This window comes from Ictidomys tridecemlineatus, chromosome 4, assembly GCF_052094955.1.
Source record: "Ictidomys tridecemlineatus isolate mIctTri1 chromosome 4, mIctTri1.hap1, whole genome shotgun sequence".
In the NCBI taxonomy this organism is placed as follows: domain Eukaryota; kingdom Metazoa; phylum Chordata; class Mammalia; order Rodentia; family Sciuridae; genus Ictidomys; species Ictidomys tridecemlineatus.
Window position 1 is genome coordinate 101,204,734 of NC_135480.1, and position 25,346 is coordinate 101,230,079.

The 25,346-nt window shown below is 50.1% G+C and overlaps 1 protein-coding gene and 1 long non-coding RNA gene across 4 annotated transcripts in view; one reads left to right on the forward strand and one right to left on the reverse strand.

The window, feature by feature from the left end:
• Dscaml1 (DS cell adhesion molecule like 1) overlaps positions 1–18,928 on the reverse strand; it is a 318,012-nt gene extending 299,084 nt beyond the window's left edge. The window contains exons 1-2 of the mRNA XM_078047071.1: positions 18,709–18,928; positions 2,024–2,341 (exon numbers count right to left, since the gene is read on the reverse strand). Of these exons, the coding sequence (XP_077903197.1) occupies positions 2,024–2,341; positions 18,709–18,754 (364 nt within the window). The 5' untranslated portion in view covers positions 18,755–18,928. The remainder of the gene's footprint in view (positions 1–2,023; positions 2,342–18,708) is intronic.
• A 2,409-nt stretch (positions 18,929–21,337) lies between these two features.
• LOC120889714 (uncharacterized) overlaps positions 21,338–25,346 on the forward strand; it is a 30,701-nt gene continuing 26,692 nt past the window's right edge. For 2 of the 3 annotated variants that reach the window (XR_013437922.1, XR_013437921.1), the window contains exons 1-2: positions 21,338–21,880; positions 24,602–24,820. This is a non-coding gene — a long non-coding RNA (uncharacterized LOC120889714). The remainder of the gene's footprint in view (positions 21,881–24,601; positions 24,821–25,346) is intronic. The other variant, XR_013437923.1, reaches the window with a different exon arrangement.

Sequence of the window (25,346 nt, forward strand, 5' to 3'; positions counted from 1 at the left end):
CTGCCAGCTGCCTGGGGCTGCAGTCCAGCCCTTCTGTGGGGTTGGCAGCACTGCCTCCATTTCTGGGACACACATCTTGAATAAAGGAGCCTGAAGGAGCTCACTCTGGAGGGGAGCGGAGCGGTGGAGGCAAGAGGACAGGCTGAGGCGCGCTCCACCCTCAGGGGAGCAGGGGAGCTGGAAAAGTTGACAGTAAGAGCATGCAACAATCAGGCCCTGCTTCATCATCAGGCCAGTGCGAGATCCTGGACAGGAAGGGTTCACCTTTGGAGCCTCAGTTTCCTCGTTTGTACAATAGCTCGCACAAGTCCCAGCATGTGGAACGTGCTTCAGGAATGCTGCCTTTCATGACAGTGGCACCTCTCCAATGAAGGGGCGGCGTGCCTTTGGGAAAGTCACCTAATCTCTCTTTGTCATAGTTTTCTCATTTGTAAGAAACGCTTTATAGACGTACTATGAAAACAGCATGTAACCCAACTACAGTCTATTACAGGAAATAGGATGTCATTGTCCCTTAGCCTAGTCCTCCAGGCTGCAGAGACCAGCACTGGAGAATCCAGGCCTCCCAACCCAGCATTCAGTGTTGCATTAGGGGTTGAACAATACAAAGGACCTGTTCCCAAGAGAAGATTCCCTGGGGAGCCTGGGAGAGAAACCTTGGGCATGGCTCAATCCTGAGAGTTCAGATTGACCCCAGACAAACCCATGGCAAGAAACAGAGCTTTCAATTCACCCTCTCCACACCCCTGTCCTTAGAGCCTTGGAACCCTATCCTTGTGAAAGGGATTCCTAAAGCAGAAGGACCTAGGAGGTTGGACAAGCTCATCTTGCAGGGTCTGCCACCAAGCAGGCAGGCCCCAAGGCCTCCCCGGAACTGTCTCCTGGGCCTGCTCAATGCATCAGCAAGAAAGAAGGTGCATCAGGCCTGGGGTCACTGCAGCAGGCTGGCAAGAGCACCACCTGCCCTGTTGCACCCAAAACCCTTCTAAGCAAACCCTTCCCCATCCTCCAGTGCCATATGCTGTTGGAGGTGACCAGGGCACCGCAGAGCATCATGATGCCCTAGTTAGGAACAGCTGGTCTGAGCCATTTGCTCTCTTCCAGCCCTGATCCAGGGAAATTAGACTTTGTCTTTTCTCTAAAGGGACTAATGGAGAAAGGCTCACTTCCTTGCCTACATCAACTCTTCCAAAGACCTGAATCCTTCACTGCTCCAAGTTTTCCACAATGAACTTCATCTAAGTGCCAGTTCTCATGAGCTGTGCTAGACTCAAACGTCCATGGACAGCAGGATGAACAAAGAGCACGTAGCCTGGGACACAATGGAGTACTAGACAGCAACGGGAATGGGAGACTTCCCACTCTGCACAAGAGCCAGCGTCAATCCCACCATCACAGGAATGAGCCAGAGATTCCACAAAACGCATCCTGCAGGACTCCCTTATGAAAAGCACAAACGCAAGCAAGACTTCTAAATTGTTAGAAGGCAGGAGAGCCGTTCCTGATAGGGGAACAGTGACCAAAATACAGGAGGGAGGCCTCTAGGGTGCTGGTGTTGTATTTCTGCATCTGAAGCACTAGTTGAGCCTTGTGAAAATTCACCCAGCTACTATTACAACATGTTCATTTTTCTTTATATATTTCAATAAAAGGTTTTAGACAAAGAAACTCAACTAGTATTTTCTATGAGTCCAGGACTGAAGTGAGCGTGGTACTTAGTTTTAAGTACTTAAAGTTAAATGAACACTATTTCATTTAACTTCACACTCAGTGATGTATGAGGTAGGTGCTTGTGTTGACTGCAGATGAAGAAACCAAGGCTCGGATGGTAGCTTACTTGACTGCATACCCAGGAGGTGACTGAGCTAAGTCAGGAGAACAAGGAAGCTGTCCCAGGCGAATGGCTTCTCCAGCCTGTGCATGTCACACATATATCCTCCCAGTGATGGCCTGCTGAGCCCAGCCCTAGCCCTGCCTAGCACACCCAGCTCCACAAGTGGGGGGCAGGCATCTCCTCCCTTACCTGCTTTGACGCGGATGTTGGGGCTCCGGATCTTGCCGGCGGCATTCTCCGCGGTGCAGAAGTAGTCATTGTCGTGGATAAAGCTATTGAAGGCGGAGGGGGAGAAGGGGTAGAGCTGCAGCGTCCCGTTGGCATGCACGTGCCGGATGTGTGGCACGTCGTAGATGTCGTCCCCTGTGGCCAGGTACCATCGAAGGGCCGCACTGGGGGAGCCCGCGGCTGGGCAGGGCACCACCACCCCCACGGAGCTGGAGAAGGTCACCTGCTGCAAGGAATCATTTACAAAGTAGAGACTGGTGCCGACATCTTCAGGGCGGGCTGCAGGGGAGGCAGAAGGAGAGATGTGGTGAGGACTGCCCTCATAACACCCACACGACCTCCCAGGCCGGCATGCGTCAGGCCTGCAAGCACCAGTACCCGCATCTGACTTTCAAGCATCAGCCAATCTACCAAGACTGCTATATACTAGGTACTGACCATGAAGAGACAGTTTCTGCACCATAGAAGCTTTCAGGCTAGCTCAGAATGGCAAAAGTTAAAAATTCTCACCCTCCATGAGAAGAGGCTGCCACACACCCTGCTATGGTGAAGGGTTTTAAAGTCACCACCCACTATGACATCCACATATTAAGAGAGACACTGAACCTGGCACAGTGGTGCACATCTGTAACCCCAGCAGCTCAGGAGGCTGAGGCAGGAGATTGTGAGTTCAATGTCAGCAACTTAGGGAGACTCTATCTCTAAATAAAATATAATAAAAGGGCTAGAGATGTGGCTCAATGGTAAAGTGCCCCTGGGTTCAATTCCTAGTACGAGAGAGAGAGAGAGAGAGAGAGAGAGAGAGACTGAAATGCTTAAATAAATATTTACTAAGCACCTACTCTATGCAGGCCAGTTCTGATCATTGCCTCAGCTCATCCGCAGCCCTGAGAGGAGACGCATCTCCCCTTTTGGACACTACCATCCTATAGACTGAGGGTAGTAGCTGTGATTTGTCCAGGAGCAAGCAACCAAGATATAGAACTGAAATTTGATACCCTTGCTCCTGATGAGGATTTGAGTGCCCTTCATACCATACTACAAATGAGAAGTCAAGGTCTCAAAACTGTGGCCCAAGAGGAGTGGCTGGAGGAAGGGGACACTCGCTTGGGACATGAGGACTACTAGAGGCCCTGAAAGCCATCCTGGCCCCAAATGTCCTTGGAAAATGCACTGCCACACAGGGCAGAATGAGGACCAGTTGTCAGTGGGTAGGGAAGATCCAAGCTCAGGGAGCGAGAGACCCAGGCCTGACACGGCCCCCTGTGGAGGTGCCCTCCTCTCTCTGATCCGCTGCTCCTTCATTTGCAAAATGGGCCTTGCAAAATGGGCCGTGGGGAGGATGGGCAAGGTGGCAAAGACAACTTCATCTCTCACATGTTGCCCGCCAGGCCCTCCCTCCACCACACAGAATGCTCTCAGGGCTGCCTGGTGGGAAGGATGAGCTGTCTGCTCCTCCAGCATAGGGCCTTGGTACTTCCTCCTCCTATCCCAGCAGCCCTGATTGTTGGATTTAGGGGCCCTCCCTCCCACCACGGAGCCTGTCCCTTTAAAAAGGCCACCTCCAGGCAAGTGGGAGCAAACCCAGAGGAAGAGAGGCCCTGGTCCCAGGTCTCCAGCTGGAAGCCATTCTCTTTTCACCAGGAAGATCAAGGAGCCAACAAACCACTGCTGCTTGTTTAAAGAACGTTGCAGGGGACCCAACTTGACCTCAATTTCCACAACTTTATGGGGAGGGGGAGGGCCCACATCCGGCCTGTATTAATATTCTTGGCTTAACTCTGAGCTGAGCCTCCAGGGAGAATATAGCAGGCAGGTCGTTGAGGAAGGCCATTAAGCCTCATTGGCCAGAGCAATTCACATCATCTCATAAAAAGCTGTGATGAAGCCATTAGCAGCCGTGCTGGAAAAAACATCCGTGGGCTCCTTGCTGCGGTGTCAGGGGCGTCCTCTTAGCAGCAAATGCATTTGCTGTCCCCATCAGGCACTGCACCCTTAGCCGCTGAAAGCCACTTGGAGAAGGGGGGCAGCATGGCTTGCCATCCTCCCCCTCTGCACACTACCTTTCCCGTGACGGTCACAGGGTTGGTGGTTGAGCGAGTCTGCTAGTGGGTACCTGGATCCGGAAGCTCCTGTAACATTCCCATCTCAGTGGCCAGAGTTCTCCATGATCATGAAATCATCCCATTGCATGCATTAGCAAACTGAGAAGCCAAGAAAGGGAGCTTTCTCTGGTTCCACACATATCCAGCCTCATGTCCAAGAACCTGGTTATCTTCCAAAAGGCTTCCCTATCAAGATCCATTTACCAAATACTTATTGAGCATCACCCACGTACCAGTCCCTAATGCCAGGACCTTGCTTAACCGACTTCATTTAATCTCCTTAACAACCCTATGAGATAGGTCCCATTATTATCCCCATTTAAAGATGAGGGAGCCAAGACACTAAGATAGCATCTTACCCAAGACCGCCCAACCAGCTAAGTGAGGGCTCTGAGATGCAGACCCAGGTGACTGATCCCAGAGCTGCTTTCTTAAGCAGTAGGTGATGTGTGGCTATCGTGTGACTAGTGCAATAATAAAGAGGGAAACCTTTCCTTCCTCAAACACATCTTGGCCACCAAATCCATTTTCAGCAGGTCAAGAACACACACACATACACTGGAGAGTGGCCCCTTTTAGAGTCTGGACATTTCAGACATTCCTTAGCTTCTAGAAGCAGGGGAATCACTCTGGAGTTCTGGGTGCTTCTTCTAGGAGACAACCTAGTTCATCAGACACTTTCACTGTGGCAGCTTCTTAGAAACCAAAAATCCATCAAGGTACAAAAGGAGTCTACACTGTACCTGAGAAACAGACTTAGAAAATACAGAAAAATATGGGCAGAGCGGTGCACATCCGTAAGCCCAGTGATTCAGGAGGCTGAAGCAAGAGAATTATAAATTGGAGGGCAGCCTCAGCAACTTAGCGAGAACGTGTCTCAAAATAAAAATAAAAATAAAAAGGACTGATGATGTGGCTTAGTGGTAAAGCACCCCTGGGGTTCAATTTCCAGTACTAAAGGGAAAAAAAAGCTGAGAGAGAGTTCAAAGAGGAAGGGATTCAGGAATTGTCCTATTCATGGGAGAGGGTAAGTAGACACCTGAGGATAAGTCTGATAGGGCCCTCTGTCATGACAATACGTTGGGCAAAAATAATCGTCACCACCGATTGCACTGTCAACTCTAGGCCAGACTTGGTGCCAGGCCTGTTCAGGACATTCTATTTCTGTTAGACATCTATTATACTGAATCTTCATCACTCTCTAGGAGGTGCCATTATTATTATCATTATTTCCATTTTACAGATATGTAATTGTGGATTCTGAGAAGTTAACGGACTAACCCAAAGTAACACAACATGCTGGAGCTGGCCCGGGAGCCCAACTCTCTCTTACACCAGAGCCAGGAGATGGCTGCACTAGCTCAATTGAATAACCAAGCCAAAGACACATCAAACCACAAAATCTGGTTTTCCAGCCTGGATACCCACCCCTTCCTTCATCCCAACCCACTCCAAACTTCTATCTAGTCTCTTCTCCTAGCTGGAAGTCTGTTCCATTCTCCTGGCCTCCCAGAAGAGCCCTATGCCCAGGGCCTCTCTGCTCCCATCGGCAGCATCAACCACGATGACAGAAGCCTTCCTGCACTCTGGGCCTCGGATCTTGCCATAACCAAGGACACGAGGCTCCCAGCAACTACGAATGGGTAGATTTAATTGATGAATTGACTGGGATTGTCCAGCCACCTGTCAGGGCTGATGAAACAGCAGATTTATAGCAAAAGACAAGTAGCCTCATATTTCTCCTACCCCAGGATGTGAGCTGCTGCCTTCAGAGTCTGGGGGAACTGGGGGGGATTAGACACACCATTCATTTCTGCTTACGACTCTGACAGTGCACTGCCATTATGAAACATCACCCTCAGGTGTAAAACAATAGCATTTTGCACTTACATTGGGTTCATATTTTACTATCACAAGGCACCTGTCAGCTCAGAATGCAGAAGTCCTTAAATAAACATTAATTTAGCTTCATCCTACCTGCCAAGAGAAAGTAGTGGGCAAAGCTATAAAGGGGAAACTGAGGCACCGGTCAACAAAAAAAGGGAACTCTCTGCTAGGTGCAAAGTTGAAGGCTGGGTGCAGGGCAGCTAAGTGGCTGCAGAAGCAATGGGTGGGCTCAGTCACTGGAGGATAGAGGGTGAGTAGCAAGGGCCTGTGGTCCTCATTCTGACCTGATGGAGACTATTAAGGCCTCAATATGGGGGCTTCCCCTCTTTATCAGACTCCTACTGGGATCTGCAGTGGCAAAACCTCAGCAAACTTGGAAAGGAGCTGGGGATAGGGCATGCCCTAGAAAGAGTGACAGACCCATCTTTGTGGTGTGGCCTCAGGCAAACTATGTAGGCTTTCTAAACCTCAGTGTCCTTGTTTGCAAAAGGGGTGGGTGAAGGGGGTAACTGCACCATCTTACCTACCTCACAGGACTGCTGAGCTGGCAAAGGCAATGTGGAGGAGTTGGGTTCCCTTAACGAGGATGTATGCATAGCGGGAACTAGTCCCAGTTCTCCCTGAGAGGTCAAGAGCTCTCCCTCAGGTTACTTTGAAATATAATCAGGAGCCAGGGTGGCACTCCCCTCTAATCCCAGCGGCTCAGGAGGCTGAGGCAGGAGGATCACATGTTCAAAGCCAGCTTCAGCAACTTAGCAAGGCCCTAAGCAACTCACTGAGACTCTGTTTCTTAAAAGAAGAAAGAAAGATAACTAGGGCACAGCTCCACCCTGCAGCCTTGCAAAATTCAAACCCCCTGCATCTTCTTTCCCTTAGTGACTCCCTGCCCCTACCCCTTCACCATTCCTCCCTGATCCATGGGCCAGGAAAGACTCATTCTTCAGGGAATAGATCCCAAATACCAGTCACACGCTCCACAAGGTTCCAGGTAGGGTGGGAGACATGGAAGATAGGGGAGAAGGGTCCCCCATCCAGAATCTCTTAAAGAAGATGGTGAACAGGAAAGGTGAACATCACAAGGACTGGGTTTAAGGACAGGTGGAAGCATCGATTCAGGCAACAAGAGCCACAGGGTGGAGGGAAGGTAGGTTCCACAGCAGCCGGAGAAAAAGCTTTGGGCTAGGAGTCCTGAGCTGAACTGGAAGGAAGGTCTGAACAGGAGGGTGGGCAGGGGAAGGCAATTCCTGAACAGGATGGTCTGCATCATGGTGCTACAGTCACCTGGGTGGGGCATGTGTGGAGGACCCTGGGGGGAAAAGAGGCAAAATTGGCTGGTTGGGGTGCTGGGCCCTTGATGTGGAAGGCACAGGGCACAGGTGGAGGACAGCAAGCCTGGACAGGCAGGGTGCTGGAGGGTGCTCTGACTGCAGTTCCTACTGTCCTCATGCCTGACTTCACTTTGGCTTCACACCTGCTTCCCTGAAGGCATATTGGCCTGGCTCATGGCTCCAAGTCCTCAAAAGAAAGGAGACTAGCATGTATTGAGCACCTACTCTGTGCCAGGCACCGGGCTTAGATGCTTCAGAGGCATTTCCTCACTTAATCCTCACATAGAAGTATGAAGTGGGGGGTCCTGTTGGTCTCATTTTTGAGGGAGTCAATGAGTCCTTTAGATCATACAGTTAGAAAGAGGTGGAGCTACCCAGGTGCGATGGAACATCTATAATCTCAGCTTTTAGGAGGCTGAAGTGAGAGGATCACTTGAGCCCAGGAGTTCAAGGCCAGCCTGGGAGACACAGCAAGACCCCCATTTCAGAAAAGAAAGAAAAGCAGCTGTAATTGCAGCAGCTCAGGAGGTGGAGGCAGGAGGATCGCGAGTTAAAAACCAGCCTCAGCAAAAAGCAAGGCGCTAGCAACTCAGTGAGCCCCTGTCTCTAAAATGAAATACAAAACAGTCTGGGGATGTGGCTCAGTGATCGAGTGCCCCCGAGTTCAATCCCTGGTACCTGCTCCCCCCTAAAAAACAAAAAAAGAGAAAGAAAAGAAATAAAGAAGACATGGAGGCAGACTTCAACAGAGGTCTGTCTGACTCTAAAGCTGAATTTTTCCCACCACAGCGCTGAAGAGTTCCAAGTCTGGGCCTTCCTGAGGTTTCTCTGTCACCTTGCTCTCCAAGCCAGTCCCACTTTGGCAAGCAGATCCCCTGACAGCAGACCCAAAGTGTCCCCCTTAAATCCTTGTCATTCCCTCTGGATCTCTCCTCCCTCTGCAGACAGAACCAGGCAAATTTACAGGGAGAAAGAAGAGGAGGGGGAAACACTTCATAAATAAAGACAGAGACATTCATATCAACAGCAAAGCTTCTTCTGGTCAAAGGGGGAAATGGATTTTTAATAGAAAATGGAAGTTATGGGCTTGGCTGTCATGTGACAGACGCCCAGACTTAAACCCATTTAATCTTCTCCGCCGTTTAACATGGAGCACCACCCGACGCTGTGTTTCATAAAACAGGCTCCAAATCGCTAGGAGATTAGAGGTGTAGAAATAGCACTGCAATATTTTTAAACCAGATATCGCCCCCAGGCATTTGGGCTGCCCCCAGGGTCACCGCTGAGACCTAAATATCCATCATATCAACTCACTCGCTGGCCCTCCGCTGTCTGGGCATCGAGATTAGTGTGGTGTAGGCGACGTCCCCGGGCTCCCACCCTACCTGCCCGGATGGGGATGGGGGCGTCTGGCGGCACTGCCAGGAGCTGGCCCACTCAGGCTTCCTCCCGAGTGCATGTCGAATCACCGCCCCCCCCCCCCCGTGTTATCATCTCCAATCATTGAAAATGACAAGTGGAGGGGACTGAAATATTAACACCTCGCCACCTCCACAGGGAGAATGAGTCATTTTGTTCTCTTCCCTTACAATATTTACTCCTCTCATTCACTGGACTCTTCAACCAGGAGTGCCTACCAGGGCTGGGGACGCTGCAACGCCCCCTCTGAGCTGGAGGAGAGCCTTAGAGGGGCAACCTTGCCCCAGCTCAGCAGTGCAGGGGGAGGGACAGGTGGTAGGTCTTCAGAGGAGCAGGGGGCAAGGGGAGTGGGCAGGACCAAGCAGCAGAAGGCACCATCTCTCATGCAGAAAAGTGAGCTCCCTGAGGACAGTGACCATATTTGTAACCATTCTCCCCTCTGGGCAGAGCACTTAGCACAGTGGGTGAAAGCCAGGACTCTGGTACCACACTCCCTGGGTTCAAATCCCTACTTTGTCACTTACAAACAATGTGCACAACTTGACAAAAATGACCTTGCTTCTCTGTACCTTAGTTTCTCCATCAATAAAACAACAGGACAGATAATACCTCAAAGACAGTTTCTGGTGGATATAAATGTCTGGCACCATCCAAAGATTTTTGGCTATTGTTGTGAGCATTATCCTTCTATCAGGTATACGGCAGCACTTATGGCATAAATGGGTCCTTATGCAATAAACATTTATCACTCGCCTAGGATAATAATAATGATAACTCGGACAGTAGTGCTCCAACATTAATATGCACAAGAACCACTTGGACAGCCTTAGATTACGAGATTCTCTAAATCTGTCACGGGGACAGAAAGGCTATTTCTGAAGCAGGTGCCCTCAGTCCACAGAAAAAGTGGACCTGCTATCCTGGACTTCTAGGTCACCCTTTGTGACAACAGACAGTTCTCATCAGCCTAGCTGACAAGATCTTCCTACCACATTAATTAACTGAATTTGGTGATCAAGTCAATAAAATAATAGTGGTGTGATCAATGACCACAGAGCATTTCAACAGCCACTATGCTGCTGCCCCCAGGTCTCACTTGGAGTTCTTCTCCCAGGTGTGGGCTGGTGAGGTTTCTTAGATGGACTTGCAAGGTTGATTACTGCACAGCATTTGCACACAAAAGTTTTCATGGGAGACGTGTTATGTGCCTCCACTCCAATTGTTCTCATCTCCCAGTTGGAAAATTTGGGTCCAGGGAGGATCCATTAGTGGTGTCTCAGCCCAAATACCAAATCACCAAAACCCAACTAAGGACCTGCTAGAAACAAGAAAGCCCCCTGTGATACATCTGCACCTGGGAGATAGTGCGAATCCAGACCCCTGGGAGAAGGTGAGTCATGCATCAGAGCATTTCTCAGGCAAGCCAAGTTGGGCCTGTCCTTAGATAAGAAGTGACCGTGGGTCCAAGTCCCATGTCTTCTGACCGTGGCTTCCCCCAAACTAGGCACACCACCTTCACCATCACCATTGCCATGATTTCTTCTGAGCATTTATTCTGTACCAGGCACCATGAGAAGCCCCTCACTTGCATGATTACAACCCTTTAATGTAGATAACTGCTTAAGACTCCATAAAAAGAAAAGCCCATTTTATAGATAAGAAGACAGGTTCTTCTCTGGTATTGCCCAGCTGGTAGGACACAGTCAAGTGCCAAACTTGGCCTCCCTCATCCAGGCTGCATTTCTGAACAGTCACACGACAGGCTACACTCAGGCCTCTCGGAGCAAGGAGCACACTGCAGGGGCCGGGGGTGGGGGTGGGGGTATGATGCAGGAGAGCTATTTGGGGTATGACAATTCAAAATTATTTAGGACTATCCCAGGCATTAGATGTTTCATCTTCCCCCTCAACTAAATGCCAGCAGCCCCTTATCCTAGTCATCAAAATGATCCAGCAGCCTCTTCCCCACTTTCAATCCCAATGAGAAACACTGTGGAAGCACCTCCCACCCCGGGCCCATCACAAATAGGGATGGGTGTTTTTTTTTTTGTTTTTTTTTTTGCTTTTGTTTTTAAGATTCTTAGCACAAACATAGGTCCTATAACCAGCAACCAGAAGTCTCTGCCATCCAACAAAGATGCAGCTAGCCTTCAACCTGCAAGGCCCCTGCGCCATCAGCTCCAGGAGAAGTTATGAGCAACAGCTGACAGTCGGACAGACTCTTTAATCTTCCAGCCCTTTCTAGACAGGCCCTGTCAAAGGAAGGCCCCTTATGGCCAGAAAGTTCTTCCTAGGGAGTCAACTCAGACAGCACAGTTGTCCCTAGAGAATCCTAGATTTAGACTGTTGTTAACACTTGAGGGACTTAAGTGATTATTTTGTCCAATCTCCTCCATTCACAAAGAGGTGGAGTCACTTACCCCAGGGACACAGCGAGCCAGTGCCCAGGTTGAGACCTGAGTGCTATTACCACTGCTCTGTCCCTTCTGTTCACCTCCCTGTCCAAAAGCGAGCCACCCAGAGCACTGTGAAGCACTAAGACCATGTCATGTGAGACAGCATCAGAGAGGCTAGGGATGCTGTTTACCTACAGAAGGGACTGCAGGTGGGAAGGACATCCGTCTATAAGTGGCTGAGGGTGGTAAGTGATCCAAAGCTAAAGCCAGGCCCAGAGAGTAGAAGGTACAAAATAATGACAATCTAATTCATTTTAAGCACAGGACCACAAAAGGGCTGCCTTGTGAGGAAAGAGTTCCCTGGAGCTGGAAGTGCAGGAGTAGAGGAAGGGAACCTAGTGGGGGAGCTGCAGAGGGTGTCCCTGTCCTTCGAGGTGCCTTCCCTCCCTGGAAGAGAATCACTCATGCCAGTCCCCTGGAGCTCCCTCTCGCCCCGGAGCAGGCTCCCCATCCAAAGTAGGATGACCCAGCAGGGTTCTCAAGGATGCCAGCAAGTGCTGTGGCTTTACATGAGGTCACCCATGGAGGGACTCTGCCCACTTCTTTTCCCACAAAAGACTGTAGATTCCCTGCAGCAGAATCACCCCTAGGGGAGTTAGTCTAAGGACTTGGGAGGAAGAAGCAAGGGGGTAAGCTCCTTCCCATTCCCACCAGCACCAGGGCTGCAGGGAATCTGCCGAGCTGGCTGCAGAAAGCCTATTGCCAGCCTGGCTGTGCCTTATCAGCTGTTCCCCATGACGATGAAAAGCAAATCTAGGAAAATTCTCCATATGTGGGGGGGGTCCGCAGGGGGAGACAGCCACAAACAGCTGTGAGACCTTCATCGTTCCCGTATGATGAGATGACAGTAATTATACCTTACATTTCAGTGGAGCATTTATAAGGCTAAAACTGATTTGCTATGGTTTTACATGTGTGTGTTTCTATGTCGTTGCCTCATTCAGTGTACAGAGTATTGTCACGTGGAATATAATTGTATGCCCCTCCTTCTTCTTGCACACATACAATAACAATCTCCCGTGGGACAGCTGGGACAGTGGTTATTTTGCCCATTATACAGATTCAGAAATAGAGGTGCATGAACGATTAGGCAACTTGCCTAACTTAGACAGTCTGAGCCGTCCGTGGAAAATGCTCTTTCCAACACACACACACACACACACACACACACACACACACACATCTCTTCAGAATCAGTGTAATGAATATGCAACTAGCATTTGAATAACTGTTCTTAATGAACACGGTGACCTTGGAAACTGTCAGTGCAAGCGTCATGTGGAGCAAGGGCACAGGGAGGGGGGCAGGGGTGCTGAATGGAGGAAAGTAGCAGCTGGAGTAGCAAGGGTGGTACCCAAGGCTAATGCTGCTCACACCGCAGCAGCACTGGACAAACATCTGTTCAATAGGGTACACAGGCTGATGTGCCCACAGCCTTCTCACACTTGTAGAGCTCACAGACCATATCCAGCCATGGGCAGCTCTTGGCCTCTGGGTCATATGCTGCTGCCCTGTGGCAGACCAGGTCATGGATGAAGTTAGGGACCCCCAAGGTCATGGGCTGCCAAGGGTGTTCTCTTTACACAGAGCTACCTGGAAAACAGAGAGACTCTTCCCAGCACACAGAGACACATCCAGTGACAATGGGCCCACCCTGTGAGGAGCACTGACGTACAGTGTGCATGGCATTAATTCCAGGATTGTTCTTTTTTTTGGCGGGGGGGGCGGGGTTACTGGAGTTTGAACTCAGGGGCAAGGGGCACTTGACCACTGAGCCCCATCCTCAGCCTTTTTTTGTATTTTATTTAGAGACAGCATCTCACTGAGTTGCTTAGGGCCTCTCTAAATTGCTGAGGCTGGCTTTGAACTCGTGATCCTCCGGCCTCAGCCACCAGAGCCGCTGGAATTATGAATTGCACCACTGTGCCTGGGCCCAGGATTGTTCTTGCTCTGATTCTGTCCAACCGTGGTAGAAATGTGCCAACCTTTGTTGGCAGATATGAGACCAGCCTTTGTCTCACCCTCAAATCCAAATCTGGAGCCAACCCTGAGGTCCTCCCCATTTCTACTGTGGCCATGACAAGGGGAAGGGAGAGTACTGGGCTCCTCAGGGACACTCAGTGCCTACATGGCCTCCCCTGACTCATTGAAGAGGAGCTGGGCAGGTCATACAGGTAGGTGATAGAAGGAATGAGAGAATTCCCCTGTACTGGCCTGGTCTTTCTTGTTAGAAAGTCCAAGCCAGTTGGCCTGGCCAAAAAATATGGCTTGTTAACACAACTGCTCAGGGTGGGTGGATCTGCTGATCTATTTGGGGGTGGGGGGAGAAGGAGATGGAGCCCATGCAGAAAAAGGAAGAGGTCTAATGTTTATTGGCTACCAACTCTGTTCTGGCTACATTATATGCATTCTCTCCTTTAATCCCACTTCATAGCTGGAGAAAGGGGAGGCTCAGGGAATCTCCAAGTCACTTGCCCAGGAAATGTAGCAGGACTAAAAGTCTCCTTTTGACTTCAAATTCCCATCATACCAGCAGGTTTCCATCTTCTCTAAATTTTCTTTTTTACACTCCAACATATAAGATGAATAGAAGCCCTGGTTGAAAGCATTGGGGGAGGGGGTCCTCAAGGCCTGAGGCCCTGCTCACTGGCCCTTTACCGCTACCTCCACCCATCATCCCCTTAAGTCCCACCCTACAGCTCCACAGGACATCCTTGGGAGTGGATGCTCTGTGAGTTCTGATGGACCAGGGCCCTCATGGATCTGCAGAAGTGCAGAAAAACACTCTAGAAATCCTTAGAGCTGTACCTGTGAGGGTGGGACTGGCCCAGGGCCTGAGACATACAGATAAGATCATCCTGAGGCCACACTCCCACCGCAGGCATCCCACTTCCCTAGAGTGCCTGCCCTTTGAGCGTCACTCCCAAATCTACAAACCCTTGCCCAGTTACCACAGGGCCTGTCTTCCCATTGCCCCTACCAGAACCACCCCACATGCCTCACCTGCCCCAATGATAGTGGAATGAGAAGCAGGGCTCTTCCTCAATCTCCTGAGGGCCATGACCCCTCCCAAGATGAATATTGAAAAACTGGAGAGTAAGAGAGCATCTCATCTCACATCATACTTCCATCCCACCCGCCAACATGTCTCTACCTCCTGACTGCAGTGCTAGCACCCAGCTCTTTGCATCCTGGGTGTATGCTCACCAGAAGACTAATGTTGGCCTTGGATTCCCATAAGTGGAATCATGCAGAACAAAAAGAACAACCGTACCCCAAGTTTGCTCTGCCTTAAGGTGTCTCTGCCCATGGCCACCCATCTTACCCCAATGACCGCAGGGCCACTGTGTGTCCCTGGGCATAAGAGGTGGCATTGCAGGAAAGTGAACTAAGTGCTGAGCCCTTCCCTGTAGGCCTAAAATTCAGAAGCAAGATAAAGCACTACCAAAGATACCAGTCCTTCTCCCACACCTGCCTACCCCAGTTCTTTGCAAGGAGAAAGCCACTGCCTAGATGCTACTGTTGCTGAGATCAGGATGCCCCTCACAGAAGGCTAGGCTCTTGGCCTACCTAGGTGAGCATGCAAACCACTATGCAAATTATATGCAAATCGAGAGTCTGCCCTTGGGTTCCTAACACCTGCCATCTCTTTTGCCTATGGTTCACCCTCTTTGGTCACATGAGTACTGGCTAGAATCTACCAAACTAGAGGCTAAGAAAATACTTCAGGGAACTGGGGCCGGGGGGGGGGGGGGGGGGGGAGGGGTCCTTCTTGCAACTACTTTGAACATCCCAAGAAAAACCTCATCCAAGATCACGAGAGAAGAGAGAATCTCTTAGCCTGGATCCTATTGCCCTGATAAAAAGCTCTCTGAACATCCACCTTCCCCTCTCCTCATCCATAAATAAAATTATCCTTCACCAGCCAGATCAGGGAACCAAGCAAGTCACAGGATGGATTTCCTAAAGAAGGTTAGGGGAGCTTGAAGTCTGCAACCCTCTGTCGAAGGCTCCCAGCCTATCAGATGCTCTGAGTAGAACCTTCCCTTGTGCCTGGGCTCTCCCAGGCTGTCGGCTTCTTTAGCAAGCCATCACTGGGCCAAACCTCCTGTTCATGTGCCCACCTCCACCCTGATGCTAAGAAAACTGAGCCTCTCCAGCCAGTCCTCCATATCTGCTCAACTTCAGTACTGCCTTTGGGTCAACTGCTTACTTGCTTTTTGTTTCTAATTGAGCTCCTCATTCTGCTGCAGAAATATATTAAAGGCAGCTGGCTTTGATGCCCAGAAAAAAATGATCAGCATCAGAAAGGTTTGTCGGGCATGATGGCAATTCCATTCTTCTTCATGTTATTCTAGCAGCCAAGCCCCTCTGCCAACCCACCCCTGGCGGACATTCACTGGTCCTTCGCCTGCCTCCCCTAAGTTGTGTTTGCCACTTCGGGTTTTTAAAAACACATTCTCCCAATTCCCCCCCCCCTTTAATTAGAGACTGAACAGAATGTTAGAGATTTTCTTAATGGCTTGACAAAGGCTTTTAATTTGGTCTTCTCCAGAGAGAAGAACCATGAGTCCCCATCCGAGAGGTTGGGGTGGGAAATGAAAAAAATCAATGCAACCCATTATTTTGGCTTTTAGAAAACAGGAATTTTAGTGCCGGGGAAGCTTGTTCTTTTACACAGTAAAAATGCAAATGCAGGCAACACAGATGCTGGCACGCTGGATGTAACAACGGAGAGAGCCTCGCTGGGGTTCATCTGGCTGCCCAAACCTGGGTTTGTTTTGGCAATAATAAGGCAGTTATTGGAGACTCGATAACCGATTATTAAAAAAAAAACCAAAAAACAAAAAAACACCTTCCTGGTTTAGTTCTGGGAAATCAGACTGAGCTCAGGCTTCATTTTAAAAAAAAAAGGTATTTTGAGAGGAATGGAAATAACAGAAGCTTAAAACACATTCAATAACTGCTTAATTCCATCCAGAGGACGCTCCATCTCATCCTGTTTTCTTCTCTCTCTCTCTCCCTGCCTCCTCCCTCTCCTCACAGATGGACGTACAAATTATTGCAAGAGGATATTGTTTTCTGTAACAGGCTCGAACATTCACATTTACATTTTCCTTGGTGCCGCGGGGGGTGACTGGCAACGGGAGAGAAAATACACCAAACCCCATCTTTCTTGCTTTCCCCACATCACATATTCCCCAAGCCTCCTCTACCACCCACCTACCATGCCAGCCCATGCGGAACAGGCCCTGGGGACCAGCCTGGCACCTAAGACCCAATTAAGGCACCAAGAAAAAGAAAGGCCTCTCTGGCGAGGCGCCCTGGCACCCAACACAGACGCTGGAGCCTCTGAATCTCAGGGGCACCAGGGTTCCCCAGACCCAAAGGCCACCCAGGGCCACCTGCCTTCCCACATGCCCACCTCCAGTGGCAACTTCCTTCTCTAGTGCAAAAGGATTCTGCCCCATGGCTGGCTGTCCTGTGGCCTTCTGGGCCTTTCTCCACCCCACCTCTATCTGTTCCATCCCTATCAAATAACTTGAGCTTCATTTATTAATGATGGGCTCCGGGATGGAGGACAGCACCCTTCAGGTATTTGTTGAATGAAGGGACTCTACTGCTGAGGAGCCCCTGTTCTAGAAGAAGTGGGGGTAGGGATTGGGGGCAAGATTGTGGCAACAGCTCTGGCTTGTGCTTTCTCCCTGACAAAATGGGAAAGGGGGAGGGGTAGGGAGAGAGCTATGGAGAGAGAAAGCCGCTCCTCACCTTATGTATTTTTAATATTAATGTAATTAAAGCTGTGAGCCGAACCAGCCTGTGGGGGCGGAGGGAGGCAGGAAGAGCCTGAGGAGAAGGAAACTGGGGTGCGGGGGGGGGGAGGGGGGGAGGGGCCTGAACAGAAGGCAGTTTCTTGCTCTGCTAAGGTGGGATGAAGGGGTGAGATGTGGGGGGCAAGGGGTTAAATAACCTAGAGCAGCCTTGGTGTGTTATCCAGTAACCCCCATTAGGTCTGAGAAACTCCACTACTTCACCCACCATCAGAGGCTACCCACTGCCCCACGCAATTGGGATCTCCCTGCAAACCCCAGCAGTCTTTACCATAAGGCTGGCTTTGACCCTGCGGTATCTACAATTACGGGTTAGCCTCCTCCCCCAACCCCCTAGATATTGCAGTTGGCTCTGGCAGGTTGCAGACTCCACTGGGGTTTCAGCAGAGAAGGACCTGTCCCCTCCCGGGGTGCTAACCCTCTGCTAGATTGCCCTTCCCCATTGCATAGGGGTCAAGAGTTGCCTCTGGGCCGGGACGACCGCCAGGGCAAAGGGGGCGGGGGCAGAAGCCGCCCCCAGGGCGCGAAGGAGAAAAGTTAGAGGGTTGAACAGGTAAAGATGAGCTTCTCCGTGCGTGTGTGCTCTATAGCGCAAGGGCGCCGAGTTCGGCCGCCTCATCTCCCGCCATCTGCGCGCCTGGGGCACGTCCTCTGTTGTAGCCTGGAAGCTGGACCGCCAGTGCTGGCCAGGTCCGGACTCGGTGCCCAGGTGGCTTGGGTTGGTAATGTCTGCCTCTTGCCAACTCCTCAGTCCCGCTACCTCGCGGATCAGGTATGCAGCGCTCCAGGAGCAGGTCTGGACAAGCCGGACACCTGGACTCACCCCTAGCAACCCTTTCTCTCCGGGGAAAGGACACGCCCCCCAGCCCGGACACTTGTCCCCAGGTCCAGCAGGCCAGGAGCTGCCGAAGACGAGAATCTCGCACCTAGGGGTGCGTTGCCTGAGGTGGCCACGGAGGCAGCGCCGCGAAGCCAGGGCTAGCGCCTGGAGCAAGGGGGTCTGGGGGAGGGTTAGGGCAGGGCGACCCTGGGCTTGGAGAACAAACTTGCTGTCCAAGGGACCCCAGCTCTCGGGACCCCCAGTTATCACCACGTTGCATACAGCTAAAGCGCGGATAAGCGCCACGCGCTGCGCCCGCATTCGCGCCAGGGCGGGGGTCGGGGCAGCGGAGGGGCGCACCGAGGTACAGAAGGAGTAAGCCGCCCGAGTCCGAGGCTCGAATAAGCGAGGACTACTGGATAAGAGTCGTGGCCTGAAGATCCCGACTGGGAGGGCACCCTAGGGTCCCTGGGCCAGCAAGCTACAGGAAGCGGGCGAGGGGCTGGGGGAGGGGTCCAGGGTAGAACTGCGGACCCGCGAGGAAATGAGGGGCTTCGTGGCTACCAACCCACGGACGCGCCCCAAAACAGCAGGCTCCGTTGGCTGGCAGAGCAGTCCCAGGCTGAGCCTCACCCGGATCTTCACTGGGCGCTTGCCCCACCCCGATACACCCGTCCCGGGCTGTGCGCCCGGGTCGGCCCTCGGGCACCTGGAGCCCGCGGAGCACCCCTGCCTTGTGGCGAGCCGCGCGCACCCCGGCTCCGCTGCCTCCGCCGCCCAGCTGCCCGCGCGGGTCTCACCTTTGTGTAAAGAGTCCAGGAGCAGGAGGAAAGTTACCAGCCACATGCCATAAAGAGGCCCTATTCTCCGGGGAGGTGGTCCTGTGGCCGGCCGTGCGGCAGCGCCTCTCCCCCGCTCAGCGCGCTCCCAGCCGCCCGCACTCCGCGCCCCGCTCTCTCTGCTCCTCAGCCCAGCGCTCGGCGGCGGCGGCTCCTCCCTCCTCGGCTCCCCGGCTCCTGTCATCCGCGGGGCTGGGCTAGGCGGCCGCTCTCCCCGCCCCCCCGCGGCACCCCGGGTAGTGAGCGCCTCGAGAGCCCGGAGCCCAGACGGCCCCCATCCCACAAGCCCAGGGGCGGGGGAGTGAGGGCCAGGACCAGATGGCTTCCGACCGGTCTCCACTGTTAGAGAGGCAAGGGGTCCCTGTCACCCACCGGCTCTGAGCCTGTGGTCGCACAGAAGCATGTGTCATACATGTGCCAAGAGCCCACCATGGGCGGGCCAAGGACGCCCCATTTCTCCTGGCCAGTCACATGGTGTCAATGCTTCTAGCCCCCTTTGGACTCAGTTTATCCCTTGGATAGGGGAGCATGACTGCTCAGGGTAAAATCTAGAGTCTTTGGAACCTCTAGGTGCTACTCCCCTCGCCAAAGCTCAAAGCCACATGCCCTTCCAACCTTGGTTACTTCTGCAAGTCAGCCTCCTGGAGAGACTCTGCTCGTCAAGCCCCGCCCCAATGCTCTGTCCAAATTTGCCTCAGTACTTGGCACACTACGACTATTTAAACAATCGTTTGCAATAACAGCTTAACGTCTACTCTGTGCATTTTCCTCTGTTATCGTCACCTGCCCACTCCTCCATAGCTTTCTCACCCTGCAGAAATTGGCTTATTCCTTGCATTGATCTGCATAAAGTTGGCATGGGATAGGAAGGAGTTGAGTGAGGACACCTTTCAGTTACCCATGACTACTCAATATCTGCTGTGTGCAGGCACTGGGTTAGGCACTGGGAACACAGGAATTGAGAGTTGGGGTTGGCAGCGTAAAAGGTTGATGTTGAAAAGCGTTCTTTTGTCTTAACCCCAAAGGTCTGATCTTGATCCAGAAAAGGAGTTCAAGTAGCCCTGACCATAGTCTATATGCCAAGACAGGACTGCACCTGCCGCCATGTCAGGCAGGTCACCCTGAATTGTCCCTGCCACTTGGCTCTACCTGGACATACTTTTGACCCTGTTCTCTGAGGGAAGGAGTGGGAAGAATGGAAGGAGGTAGAGGCTGCTGTTCTGTTCCATTTGACAGAAGAAGACAATTTACTCCCCCAAAATTTCCTAAATTCAAGCAGGAGAACAAGGATTACTTATTCCCAGGTTTTGCCAAAATACTTCTAGACATTTGAACTAAATTTTTGAAAAGTGTGCATTAACTTTTCACATATTTACATATGTATATATGTACATATACACACATACTCACCCCCCACACACACACACACAAACATAAATAGCTTATAAAATGTACCACTTAGCCATTTTTAAGTGTATCTTCAGTGGCACTACGTGTATCCCCAACATTGCCCGGCCAATATCACTTGCCATTTCCAGAAAGAAACTACACTCATGAAAGAGTAACTCCAGCTTCCCACCTCCCTGAGTTGCTGGAAACCATCATCTATTCCCTGCCTCTGTGGATTTGCCTGTTCTGTTCTAGTACCTAATAATAAATGGAATCATACACTGGCTTATTTCAGTTGGCATATTGTTTTCAAGGTTTATCCATGTTCTAGCATGTGTCAGAATTCCATTCCTTTTTATGGTTGAATAATATTCTATTGTGTATGTATACCGAATTTGTTTAGCCATTCATCCATCAAATGAACACTTGGGTTGCTTCCACCTTTTGGCTATTGTGAATAATGCTGCTATGAACATGAATATATAAATATTTCTCAGGTCCCTGCTTTCAATTCTTTGGGGTATGCACCCGAAGTGCAATTGTTGGATCATATGAGAATTTTATGTTTAACTTTTTGAGGAACTACCAGGCACATTTACTTTTTTAATATAGCATTTTAAGAGCTTAAGGGGCTCTCACCTGCAATTGCTCTGTGTAAGTCACAATATCCTTTGAAGCTCTATTAGCCCCTTTTAAACAGGTAAGAAAATGGAGGCATCGTTCATTCAAGCATGAGTTTGTATCAAAAGTGAGACTTAAACCTATGTCTCCCAACTCCAGAGTAGAGATGCCTACTCCACAAGGTGGGGCCTCTCCGGCAGCTCGGCTCCATGATGCCTAATCACCACTTTGAAAGGAATGCTTTTCACTAGGTCACTTATCATTTATCAACACAGTCATAAAACAGAGACAAAGGGGCCTGTACCAGTCGTTTGAGATGACTCGGCCCAATCCTCTGCTGTACAGACGAGGACACTGCGTCCCAAAGTAAGACACCATAGACCTACGTGAAGTCATGCAAGGGGAGGCAGAGCCCCTTGTCTCCCTTTTTCTGACTCTGCCCCTTTCCTCTGCCACCTTAGCCTGCCACCCCATGCCCCTTCCTTTCCAAAGGAGACGGTCATTGAGAGGAATCCAGTTATTTAAAACTAAGCCTATTGACCCAGAGCACCTGGTCATGCCATGCCTAAAATAAACCGCTAAATCAGACAGGGTGAAAGGGCTGCTGTCTACTGGGAAAGGAGGGGCCTGAGAGAGCCTGGGGGTATCAGTCCAGCTGCTCTGGCTCTAGGCCCTCACAACAGAGGTGGAGAGGGTGACTCTCTTTTCTCCAGTCACCCGAAGTGCCTCCTATAACCTAAATGTCCCTTTATGCTGGTTACAGTCCACCTGTGTGTTACCTGAAGGATGAATCATCCACTGTGTCAGTGACGACAGTCTGGCTGTCCCGTGAGGAGGAGGCAAGTATTTTGAAGGAGAGGGGAAGACAGGTGAAAGGGCAGACTCAGTGCCTTTCTACAGCAAAAGGAATCTTCATAGCACTGAGGTCAAGAGCGTGGCCCTGGAATTGGAGCTGAGTTCTCACACCAACTGTGCCACTTACGATCAGTTTACCTTGGGAAATTTGGGTGTGCCAAGCCATGTTTCCCTCACCAGTAAAGCTGGGACAGCCCCAGCATCTGCCGCAGAAAAGTGAGGGATCACACAGGACAAGCCCAGTGGCCGGCACACGTCGGGAGCACAGGTACATATCACAGACGTTACTGGCTTTTCTCCCAAGGACCTTGACATGTGTGAGCTGCAGGGAGGGGACAGCTCTTCTGGGGGCATATTGGGATGTCATCCTGTACTCCAGGCTTTGGCAAAACCAGAGCCAAGGAGTTGGGGATCCAGACAAGAGGCTGCAGGAACACGCAAGGTGCTCTTAGAGGCTGGAAGAGCCCGGAGGAGATGATCCACACAGGAAGGGCCTGGTAGCAGACGAGCCTTATGATTTTTGGTGGTTTTTTTTTGTTGTTGTTGTTGTTTTTTTTGTATTTTCCATTTCCTAGATTTGGTCCCTCCTTAATATTTAGGAAAATTTTGAAAACGAACAGCTGGGCTCAGATGTGTTCGGAAGCCTCTTCTTGTCCCCCAGGTACAGGGAGAGGAAGGGGTGCCAGCTAGTATCCCTGGCAGGGAAGTCAAGGAGAAAGTGAAACTCAGGAGAGCAGGGCGGCTGTCCCCGCCCAGCCCTGACGTCTCCTCCACAGCTGACACTTCACAAGAGCTGTGTTTTATTTTGATCAAAGGGACAGTTCCTTCACAATCCCAAATTGGATGGAAACCCTCACACCCACACACAAATATATGCACACCAGAGTGAGAACAAACACAGCCGCCCAGGCACACGTTCCTGTGTACAGGTAAACACAAACACTTAATGGCAGGCACACCTGCGCTGAAATGCGATTTGAATGCAATCCAAAAATTCTGCATCGGCCTCTGCGTATGCCCTGATTTTTTTTTTTTTTTCCTTTAAAGCCTCAACTTTGTGGAATTCATTTCTAGGAGGGACACGCCATCCGTTTAAAAGGAGTGATTGGTTTTGTGGCATCAGAATGCCCGATGATGGTCGGGCTTTTTTTTTTCTTTTTTTCTTTTCTGCTTTTGTTTTGTTTTTCGCCAATGCCAGTTGAAGCAGCTACGAGAAGGCCCTGGGAGGTGCGCCCTCTCCAATTCAGGTTAATCACGGATATTTAGGGGGTATTATTTTGCCATGTTACATTAAGACTAGAGCCGTCATGAGAAACAACAGATGTTTTTATTGTTTAACTCAAACAATGAGCTTATATATTTTGGATATTTTTCTTCAAAAAACAAAGGCATGTAACAATTTTAACAAAGTCTTCATATGTGCTTTGAAATTTCTTGACAATTTTTGGTATAAATACGGTTTTCTTTTCTTTTCTTTTCTTTTTCTTTTTTTCAGTACTGGGGATTGAGCCCAGGGGCACTTTACCACTGAGCTACATCCCCAGCCCCTTTTAATTTTAATTTTATTTTTATATGGTTATTTATTTGCTTATATTCTGTCTTCTCCCATTAAAATTGCATGTGACATTAAAGCAGATATTTTCTGTTCACTGTTAAAACTCTAGCACCTAGAACATGCCCCATAGGTAATGGTACTTCATTAAATTAACAAATAATTACAAGTCTGTAAAGGTAACACAACATTAATTTTTTATTTTGAAACTGGGTGTTGCTAAATTGTTGAGATTCTCACTAATTTGCTAAGGCTGACCTTGAATTTGTGGCCCTCCTACTTCTAAATATGGTTTTCATAAAAGGAATCAATACTAACTAGGTTGATCTTAAAAACTTGACATTTGGGGTTATAGAGCTAATTTGAGATTGACCTTCTTTGTATTTATTCATTGATGGATTGGGGAAGAACAAAACCCACTGATTTCCCTGCTTTCTTTGCTTTTTGTAATTAACTTTAATGCTATAGAAAGAGTCCTGGACTATGAATCCAAAATCCTACAACTAGTGTCCTTTGTCATGTGGCTAGTTGTGTGATCCTAGACAAGTAACTGTACCTTTCTGAACCTCAGTTTCCTCACCAATGAAGTGAGAGGGTTGGGGTCAAATGAGCACAAAATTCCCTTCCTAAAGGATGAGGTGGACACAAATACACACATATCTAGGGCCTAGACACATACATGAGTGTCTGTGTACATCCCTGGAGGTGTATGCTTGCTTACTAATGCAGTCAAAGAAACAGTTACAAATTTGCAAGCATGAGTTCTCAGAAATAATCAAGCACACACACTAATTCATACAATCAATTTCTGCTTCGAATGCATCCACATACACTAAAATTCTTCCGTCTTCTTGAGATGGGATGAACCAGATGCCTATATTAGCAAGGTAATGCCTGTCATTCGATTACCTGGGTGCTCCTCCAACCAAAATCCAATCGACCAGCTCAGAAGATGGCTAGGTACATTGTCCATTGACCCTGTCAATGTCTTGAACCTCAACGTCAGGGTTCTAAGCTCACCGGAGCCAAAAGCCCCAAGGTTCCTCCCTCAGATGGGGTCTCTGAATCTCCCTGCTCTCGTTGGCTTCCTGTCTCAGCAGCGATCCCAGGAAGGCTGGCCCCGGGCTGCAGAAGCCTCCCGGAGTCCCCTGAATACTGTGGCCTCTCCCCACGGTTGCCCCTCAGCTGACAACATTGAAGCTGGCTGAGAAAACAACCCCGTGGGCTTCTGTGAAGTCCCAGTAGAGAGAGGGGAAGAGGAAAGGAGGGGAGGGGAGGGGAGAGGACAGAAGAAAGGAAAATCTAGTGAATGGAGTCATTTCACCGGCTTCCCACGTTGTCCTGGGGGTGTCTGACTCATGAAATGCTCATGAATGTCTTCATCCTGCTTTATTTAAGTACCTTCGATCCTGAAAACTCTCTGTGCTTTCTTCTCAGGCCTCTCTTCTCAAATCCCCAGCGTCCCCTTCTCCACTTGTTCAAGGCTTCTCCTTTGGCAAGGCCTGGTCAGGCAGACCCCGTTCCTGCCAGCCCTCCTCTGGACTCTGACTGCCCCGACGCCCGCCTGGCCTGTGGCTCTCATCTCAGGAAGATGTGCAGTGCGTGGAGCCAGAAGCTGGTCTGCGTAAAGTTGGCAGTGGAAGTGACATTTAAAAAGTTAGTTAATGCAACTATTAGGTTACCTTCCATATTTTGTGGCGATTGCGGTGTCTGTTCGTTTTTTTTCACAATTTGTAATTTGTTAGAATTTTTTAATCATTCTATATTAATGATTTCCCTTGTATCAGAATTTGTATCTGTAAGTCTGTGCTGTTTTCCTCAAAGGGTCCCCCCTAAAACAGCCCAGGCTTCGGGCTCTACGTGGGAACTTTCCTAGGTCACACTGGGGTATAGAGCTGCCCCAGGACCAGGTGCTTGGGTCCTGGCCAGGGTTCCTTCCCTGCCTTTGAGGGCTTCAGTGTGTATGTAAACGATGAACTTGTCCATTGCTGCGCACACAGGAGGTACTTAAAAGTGCCATACTCTCTAGAAGAGATCTTCCTCCATAGTGAAAAAGGAAACCGAGGCCCCATTTCACCAGGGCTTGACCTGTGAGTCCACACACTGGAGGGTCTCAGGATGGAAGGCAACTTAGTGCTGCCCTAATCCCCCTCACAGCATCTCTGCAGATGACAACCCTCCT